Source organism: Lycium ferocissimum, chromosome 12 (assembly GCF_029784015.1).
Source record: "Lycium ferocissimum isolate CSIRO_LF1 chromosome 12, AGI_CSIRO_Lferr_CH_V1, whole genome shotgun sequence".
Taxonomy (NCBI): Eukaryota; Viridiplantae; Streptophyta; class Magnoliopsida; order Solanales; family Solanaceae; genus Lycium; species Lycium ferocissimum.
This window is the reverse complement of record NC_081353.1, coordinates 27,131,157-27,140,693: the sequence shown is the minus strand read 5'-3', so window position 1 is coordinate 27,140,693 and position 9,537 is coordinate 27,131,157. Positions and strand designations below refer to the sequence as shown.

General features: G+C 38.4%; 1 protein-coding gene across 1 annotated transcript; it reads left to right on the top strand.

The window, feature by feature from the left end:
- Positions 1-1,356: 1,356 nt before the first annotated feature.
- LOC132039159 (uncharacterized) lies at positions 1,357-2,697 on the top strand. The gene is made up of 3 exons (XM_059429703.1): positions 1,357-1,609; positions 1,692-1,750; positions 1,867-2,697. Exons 1-3 carry the CDS (start codon positions 1,357-1,359, stop codon positions 2,695-2,697), a joined length of 1,143 nt encoding a protein of 380 aa, XP_059285686.1.
- The last annotated feature ends 6,840 nt before the right edge of the window (positions 2,698-9,537 follow it).

Here is a 9,537-nt window from a genome sequence, read left to right as displayed (position 1 = left end):
TTATATTCATAAACTTCACCCTATGGGGTGGCGTACCACTTTGACTAACTACTTTTCTCTTCATTGTGCAAGGTACAATTAAAACAAGTACGGAGAGCAAAGCTTAAATACGAAGTAAAAAGGATCAGATTCTTAGAGCTTTAGACGAAGAACTAGAAGAGCATGGGGTTTGGGCCCAAGGCAAAAAAAGCTAAATTTTCTTCCCTTTCCTTTATTTTGTATAAACATGCTTATTTTATATGTTTACATTTATTTTGTATGAACATGTATATACTTGCAAATACTTGTGTATTATTGAAACCCTTTAGAACTTAGTTGAAACCTCGTATAAGAAAAATGAATCAAGTTGTTTTCAAAAATCGTTTTGGGCCTTGGCTCACATAGAGATAATAAAACAAAAGAAATCCTACTTAAACCGAAGTTAGGGAAGATAGCTTTGGTATGGAATATGGTTGACCTTAAATGAGCTAAAATGGTTAAATAAGTGAAATCTTTTTCTTTATTTATACTTATAATAGTTATGCTATTTTCTAAAAAGGGGAGATATACTCCATTTTTTCCTAATATATATGTGTGTGTGTGTGTATATATATATATATATATATATATATATATATATAAGGATAGAATCATGACATTGGACCAAATTAGTGGAAACTCTACTTAAGAAAGTGTTTTGGTTCGGAAATGAAGTGAATTTAATCCATTATAAACATTTTCTCAAACAAAAATCAAACTTTTTCTTCCTTAAAAGATAATTTTGCCAAAAAGTAGAGTCTTTTGATTAGCATGACAAGTTTTGCAAAGAAAGAAACATTTTAGCAAATAATCATATTAATCACACATTGAAGCTCGAAGGTCAATTGTATTCTACGGATCCTTAATACTATGGTGCTTAAAACCTTCCCTAGGGATCACCAGAACCCTTACCTCGAACTCTGGTTTAAAATAATTTTTTCTTTGTTTGAATAAACCTTTTTAAACTCGATTTTCCTAATTTTCCTTAATAAATTAGGTGGCAACTCTAAAAATACTAAAATCCAATTAGAGCACCAACAACCTCTTAGTAGATTTTATGCGCCCACGTAAAAGTGAACTGTAACACCTAGTACTTTATGGATGAGACTTTCAAAGCTTTAAAGGAAATGGATGCTCACAGTTCTGAAGCTGTGGAATTCTCAGCATACCAATTGAAAGAAGTTGCTCATTCTTGGTTCGAATTGTGGGAGACTGAGCAGGGTAATGATGCTTCAGCTCTGCAGGGCTGAGTTGGAGAAGGCGTTTATGGAGAGATTTCTATCTGATGAGGAGCGGTTTGCTATGGCTACTTAGTTTGAGAAGATTGAGCTGGACACTATGTATGTTCGTGAGTATAGCTTGAAGTTTACTCGTCTAGCGAGGTATGCAACGTATATGATTCTGACTGAAAAGCACAAGTTGACCCGATTTGTGCGTGGTTTAGTACCACGTTTGAAGTCTGCACGCTCTACTACTGCTATGTCTCTTACTTGTACATTTTTATCTTTGGTTGGGTTCGCTGAGCAACAAGAGAATTGGAAGGGTGAAGAGAGGCTAGAAAGGGAACAAAGTAAGAAGGCCCGATCTGCGGGTGGGTTCAGTGGTTCATAAAATGGAGGGGAAAGGCTAGGGTATTCTACACCTGCACAGACTAGCGTTTGTTCTAATGCCAGTACTCCATTTGGTAGACAAGGTCAGAGGAACAACAATCAGAACAGGTATTCGCAATGTGGTAATAGACACTCATCTAGATAGGAGGATCGTATTTTTCATCATTATAGTATAAGGGGTCACATTAAAAGGGAGTGTAGGAAATGGTTACGTGAGATGGCTAACTCTTCTGGCCAGAGAAACAATTCTTCTGCACCTATTGCTGCTAGGAATCCGCCTGCTGGTAATACTAACAAAGCTCCTAATACTCGTGGTAATGAGACTGGTAAAGCGGTTGCTAACACCGCTAATGGGGGTCAAGCCCGAATTTATGTTTTGGCTCATAGGAAGGCAGCTGAAGCCTCAGATGTTGTGGTCATAGGTATTCTCACTATTTTCTCTTTTGATGCATATTCGTTGAATGATGAGAGTTCAAATCTCTCTTATGTGACACTATATTTTGCTCTTGATTTTGGGGTGGAGCCTGAGCTATTGTTAGAATCCTTCTCTGTGGATACCCCTGCTGGTGTCCCTGTTATTGTTTTTAGAGTTTATATAAACTATGTAGTTATAGTTAAGGGTCGTGAGACTATAGCTGACTTATTTGAACTAGAGATGGTAGATTTTAAAGTGATTATGGGAATGGATTGGCTGTTTGCATGTTATGCTAATGTGCATTGCCGGCATAAATTAGTTCGTTTCGAATTTCCTAATGAACCAGTTATTGTGTGCGAAGGTGAAGTTGTTCAGCCTCGAGGTAGTTTTATTTCTTATCTTAAGGCTCATGAAATGATCTCGAAGGGGTGTATTTATCATCTAGTTGCGGTCAACGACACTCAAACCTTAGTACCCGAATTTGAGTCTGTTCCTATAGTTAATGAATTTCCCGAAGTGTTTCCAGAAGATCTTTCGGGTATTCCACATGATAGGTTATTGGTTTTGGGATTGATGGTGATTCCCGATACTCAACCGATCTCTATTCCACCATATCGTATGGCTCTGATAGAGCTACGGGAGTTGAAAGACTAATTGAAGGACTTGTTGGATAAAGGTTTTATTCGACCAAGTACCTCGCCTTAGGGTGCTCCGATATTGTTCGTCAGAAAAAAGGATGGTTCTCTTAAATTGTGTTGATTATCGTCAGCTTAATAAAGTGACCATTAAAAATAAGTATCCTTTGCCTAGGATAGATGACCTATTTGACTAACTTCAGGGTGTTAAGATCTTCTCCAAAATTAACTTGAGGTCTAGGTATCATAAGCTGAAAATAAAGGAGCAAGATATTCCAAAAGAACTTTTTGTACTCGTTATGGACACTCTGAATTTCTGGTAATGTCCTTTGGTCTGACTAATGTCCCTACTGCATTTATGGACCTAATGAATCGTGTGTTCAAGACTTTTCTTGATCATTTCATTATTGTCTTTATTGATGATATTCTGGTGTATTCGAAGAGTGGTGAGGACCATGTAGACCACTTGAGAATAACCTTAAAAACGTTTGAGGATAACAAGCTTTATGCAAAATTTTCTAAGTGTGAGTTTTAGCTAAACTCTGTGGCTTTCTTGGGTCAAGTGGTGTCTAGCGAAGGTATCAAAGTTGATCCTTAGAAAATTTTGGCAGTCAAAGACTAGCCCAGACCCCCGAGTGCAACTGGCATTTGTAGCTTCTTGGGTTTGGCAAGTTATTACCGAAAGTTTGTAGAAGGTTTCTCATCGCACCACTGACGAAATTGACCCAGAAGACAGCTAAGTTCCAATGGTCTGAAGCCTGTGAGAAAAGCTTTTAAGAACTTTAAGCGAGATTGACTTTGGCTCCTGTCATGACTCTGCCTTTAGGGTTTGGTGGCTATATGGTTTATTATGATGCTAAGGTGACCGACTATGCTTCACGACAGTTGAAGAAGCATGGGAAGAATTATCTGACTCATGATTTGGAATTGGCAGCTGTGGTTTTCGCTTTAAAGATTTGGCGTCACTACTTGTACTGTGAGCACTGTGATGTTTTCACTGATCATAAGAGATTGCAATATATCTTCAAGCAGCGATAGTTGAATCTCAGACAGAGAAGATGGTTAGAGTTGTTGAAAGATTACGACTTGAACATCTTGTATCATCCTGGTAAGGCAAATGTCGTTGCTGATGCTTTGAGCCGAAAATCTATGGGCACATTAGCATATTTGTGTGCTCAAATTATGTCGATGGGTAGGGAAATTCGAAGACTTGCTAGCCTTGGAGTTCGACTCGATGAAACTAAAAATGGGGACTGGTAGGAATTACGTAAGCGCGATATGGTATTGTGGAGAGGATTAAGTCCAAACAATATGAAGATGGACTTCTGGTGATGCTGCGAGATGGAGTGGAAAGGGTGAGTATACCTCATTCACCGTGGGTGCCGGTGACGATGTCCTAAGGTGGCAAGGACGTTTATGTGTCCCTGCTATTGATGGTCTCTGATAAGAGTTGGTGATAGAGGCGCATAGTTCTAATTATTCTATGCATCCGGGATCCACCAAGATGTATAAAGATTTGAAACAATACTATTGGTGGAAGAGCAGGAAGGTAGATATCTCTAACTTTGTGGCTAAATGTTTGAGCTGTTGTGGTTAAAGGTGAACACTAAAGGCACAGGGTACGGCTCGGAACATCGAAATTACGCAGTAGGTGGGAGATGATTAACATGGACTTTTTGGTGGGACTACCTCACATAGAGGCTAGATTTGACTCTATTTGAGTGATCATGGATAGACTCACAAAGTCTGCTCATTTTCTTCCTGTGAAGACAACGGATACCGTGGCGCACTATGCCAAGTTGTGTTTGAAGGAGATCGTTAGATTGCATGGGATTCTAACATCTATTATATTTGACAGAGGTACATAATTCACTGCTCATTTCTGAAAAACATTCCAAGATGGTTTGGGAACTCGAGTGAACTTGAGCACTGCCTTCCATCCTCAGACGGACGGTCAGGCAGAGAGAACTATACAAACTCTTAAAGATATGTTAAGAGTGTGTGCGATCGATTTTGGGGGTAATTGGGATGAACATCTACCTTTGGTGGAATTTGCGTACAATAACGGTTATCAAGTGAGTATTCAGATGGCTCATTATGAAGCACTATATGAGAGACATTGTATATCGCAAATTGAGTGGTTTGAACCTACTGAAATAGAGCTGTTGGGTCCTGATTCCGCTCATGAAGCAATCGAGAAGGTGAATTTCATTGTGCAATGACTCAAGATAGCTCAGAGTCGACAGAAGTCCTCTACGGATATGAGGCGTCGCGAGCTTGAGTTTTCTGTAGGAGATAAGGTATTCTTGAAAGTGTCACCAATGAAGGGAGTAATGCGGTTTGGTAGAAAAGGTAAGCTGAGACCTCATTTTATTGGCCCTTATGAAATTGTGAGATGAATTGGGAAGGTGGCTTATGAATTAAAATTACCATCCGAGATGGCTATGGTGCATCATGTGTTTCACATTCTAATGTTGAGGTTGTATAAACCTGATCCTTCTCATATCTTGACTCATTAGGAGTTTCAAATCAATGAAGGGTTGTCTTATGAAAATCAATGAAGTGTTGTCTTATGAAGAAGAGCATATGCAAATCTTAGATCGACAGGTTAGGAGGCTGAGAACAAAAGACGTAGCTTCGGTTAAAGTCCTATGGTGAAACATAATACCGAAGAAGCGACTTGGGAAGCAGAGGAGGACATGAAGAAGAGATACCCTCACTTAATCCCAATTCCAGGTATGTGTTGAACCTTCGGGTTATCGAATCCTAGCGAAAGTGTAGATTGAAGGTGTGAATTCCTTATTTCATGTTTTGGCTTGTATGTAGTAATTGTAGGAGTCCCTATAAGGACCATATGGTTATTTTTAGGGTATTAATAGATTCGTATGATGGGATAGATAGCGATTCAAAATAACTCTAGCGAAAATTTGAAAACTTGAGGGTTAGTGAAAAATCATAGGCCATGACTTTCATTAGGGGACGAATGATCTTGAGAGGCGCATAATGTAACATCCGGTAAATCTGGATTAGGTGTGAATGTATAAATTAGTATTAAGATGAAATTTTAGATATATGAATCCTTTCGGGATGAATCCGGGTGGAAGATAGTCATTTTGAAGTCAAACCAAATAGTAAAGTTCATAAGAGCTCTTAAATTCGTCTAAGTCTGAGGCATTTCTCAATTATTCCCAGTTTTTGGGTAGTTACATTAGGAATCTGAGAAAAATCAAAACATAAAAGTTTCAGGTCTTTGAAATACCTTTCCAACCATGTATGGTGGAGCTCAAACGCAGCTACATATGAAAATATATGACTATTTTACTGAGCAAAGGTCGGAAGTTGCATCGCAAGGGTGCCGCTATCGGAACGTCGTTCTGACCAATATTTTTCCTTGTACAGAACCACTACATCACAGGGGTACCATAGTTGTATAGACCTATGATGGTCCCACGATGTAAGGGTGGCGCAGCCCATTATTTTTCTGTATCCGCATTTTATAAGTTTCCCATTTCGTGCTATTCATTCCCACTTTGTTTTGGCGACTTCTTGAGAGGAAACAACCCTAAAATTTTCCCAAAACATCCAAGGTAAGTTCTTGATCAATTCCCATCATTACTACATCAATATCACATCAAATTGATCCTATTTCATCTCTCTAAACCCTAGATTCTTGAAAACTCAAGAGAGGAGAAGAGGGGACGTGTAGAACTTCGTCTAAAAGGTATGAACTTTGGTTTTCCTAATATTATTTATGACTTTTAGGATAGTATAGATTATACTACGAGATTAGAATCTACGAATGTTTCATATGAGATTCAAGAACAAGAATTAAAGCTTAGAAAAAGTCATAGTTTTCCGAAATTGAAGGAAGCTCATAGAAATGATTAAAATCTAATCTTTGTCATCTAAATCTATTGTAGAGTGATTGTTGAACCTTGGAAATTCCGTTTAGTATTGATATAGTGGCAATTGAGGTATGTCTCTTTTTTTTATCATACTTTTCAAACGTTCTAAGTGGTTCTTTGGCAAGGTTTGTGTGCGTGAGGGAAAAGCCTGTATTAAACCTTTATATGTATTATATTATATATATGCACACATGATTTTCCCTTATCAAAGGATGATTGAAATTTAAATATAAAGCTTTGATCTTTGAACATGAATTACCCCATAAGGGATGCTTAAAATTGATTTCGGTAAGCTTAGATATTTCATGTGTTTGCTCTATGAACAGATTGTGTTAGAACTTGAAACTCATTTAATAATTGAATTTGGTTTCTCAACCCATTAATGATTTGAGGTACCTTTACCAACGGGATGATAAACATAATCCATAATGAGTGATTCAGCTATTTTGCCATGATTTGTATTGTTTGTCTTTGGCATAACTTCTCAGGAGGAATGGTAGTCACTTTGGATCCTAGTGGGGTTTTCCTAGCCATTCGGGAGGAAGAGTGGCCATCAAGGGTTGATAGCCTCGATGTGGTTTATGCTTAGCCATTCAGGAGGAAGAGTGGTCATCGAGGGTTCGTAACCCCGGTGTGGTCTTTTCCTAGCTGTTCGGGAGGAAGGGTAGCCATTGGGGCTGATAACCCCGATGTGGTGCTTTCATGAAGTTTAGGGAACCTTAAATGGTCATCCCTTCGTTATATTGATTTGGGCCTGTATTGGCATGTGTTATAATTTGATTGCTTGTGAGTGGCTTGTTGATGATCTTGAGTTCATGATTGAAAAGACTTAAATGTGATAAACGGCATAAGGAGTTAAAGTTGATTTATTTCTTATTAAATGGTTTCCATTAACGGTGTTACTGAGCTTGATGATTTATTCTATCTCTGAAGTTTAAACTGCTCTTATTGACCTTTGTTTTATCATTCCTTATTATATTAACTATTGTCCCGGAGACGCTCACTGAGTACCCAATACTCAGGCATACCATTGTTGTTTTTATGGTGTGTGAGGTAACGTTGAGGAGCAAGTTTGTGATACTCGTGCAGATTTGGAGAGCTTGCCACTTTCTGGACTATTTGGTGAGCCCACATGCTTGTTTGTGGGACACCATTCTATCTTAGTTATTGTTTTAGTTTTCGGCCTGCGTCCCGAAGTTAGATTATGCTTTATTTATCATCTTAGAGGCTCATAGATAGACGTTAATTCTGTGGGTAGTTGTTGAAGTCATTACTCGACTCTTTGGGTGTTGCTATATTTTATGACGATACATTTATGATAGACTTCCGTTGATTTTATTATTTGATAGTGATCATGAGTTAATTAGCTATTTATAACTTATTGATGCAATTCTTTGAAAGCTGATAAAAAGATATTAGACGTTTATTGATTTTATAAGGTACTTCTGGTATTGTTCATAGCATCGGATGCCTGTTATGTCATGCCCCGAACCATGGCCTGGGCGTGACACGGCACCCGGTGCCTGACTGTTTATGACCGAGCGAACCCATGGCTGCTGAATTTAACAGTTGTATCATGGAAGCATGCAAGATATAATACGAAGCAAGAGAATGCCCTACTCAATTATAATAATAAATGCGGAAATAAATGTTGTGAGGCAAAAACCAACATAATTGACTAAAGTTTGTGAAACCTCTATGATCAAAATACTGAAAGAATAACTAGGTCAGGACAAGACCCTGACATGCCTCAAATGCTAATGAGCTAACTAATACTTGAAAGACTGGGAATGGACGGGAAGCCCTGGATGAGAGGGGCTCACCAACTAGCTGATGTACTCAAATCGCTGGAAGCTAAGCGAACTGCTTGTATCCTCCAAGTCGGACTGCGCGTGAAGTGCGGAGCCCGTGCATAAGGACGTTAGTACATTTGAATTGTACAAGTATGATAAGCAAGCGGAAGCAATAATAAGGGATATGAACAATAAACGCATAATGGCTGAATGCTCATATCATGGTCGATGCGTATAGAAACACACCTGTGCAAATATCATGTAACTATGGCCTCAGGCCCAAATAAATAATGAGATCTCAAAGCTATGGCCTCAGGACCAAAATAATTACATATGCATATAAATCATAACTATAGCCTTAGGCCCAATCAAACATGAAGCAACAGGTGTGGCGACTACGAAAACTCGTAACCTTTTGACCGATGACTTATCGCATTTCGAGACTCATAGATTGAATTACAAGTCTTTTAGATTAAGCTAGGGTCCATAGCATGCATAACAAGTATGAACATCATCAGAAAACTGAGCTCTAACCCTAGGTTATGAAAATCGAGAACTAGGGCAAAATCATGAACTAGCTGGATTTCTGAGAATTATGATAATTGAGGTATGATGATGATTAAACAATATTCCTCACGTAGATAGTATGCTTAACATACCTGGAATTGCTCCCAAACTTGAGTAATAATCTGGTCTTGGAAAAAGGGTTCCACGGTTTTGCTCTTTATGCTCTTTAATTGGGTTTTCTTGAAAACCCTATGTTAAGAACATGGTTTCATGGTTAGATTAAGAGCATATATGATAGAATTGATTTGGAAGAGTTTGGAATGACTCACCTTGTTGTTTTGGATTGTTGGGAGAGGAATACTTCGTTTCTAGGGCTTGAAATTATGAAAAACGAAATAAAACAACTGAAGGCTGATATTTATAGGTTCTGGTGCGGGCTGGGAAATACGGGCCAAAATACGGTCCGTAAACCTAGACCGTATTTCAGCATGCTCCAAACAGAGATACTGTTTCAAGTTTTCTTCTTAAATACGATCCCACTTTAAAGGGACGTATTTTGAAATACGATCCGTATTTAACAATATGAAATTCCACCATACAAATTCCAGAATGCACAGTGATTTTGGGATATCACTATACGACTTGAAATACGGC

What these genes read in the sequence shown, in the direction of transcription:
- LOC132039159 (XM_059429703.1), top strand. Translation starts at nt 1,357, where the DNA reads ATGTATGTTCGTGAGTATAGCTTGAAGTTTACTCGTCTAGCGAGGTAT. An exon ending in TAAGAAGGCCCGATCTGCGG is followed by an intron (nt 1,610 to 1,691) that starts GTGGGTTCAGTG and finishes TTCTAATGCCAG; the next exon opens with TACTCCATTTGGTAGACAAG. An exon ending in GAACAGGTATTCGCAATGTG is followed by an intron (nt 1,751 to 1,866) that starts GTAATAGACACT and finishes TCTTCTGGCCAG; the next exon opens with AGAAACAATTCTTCTGCACC.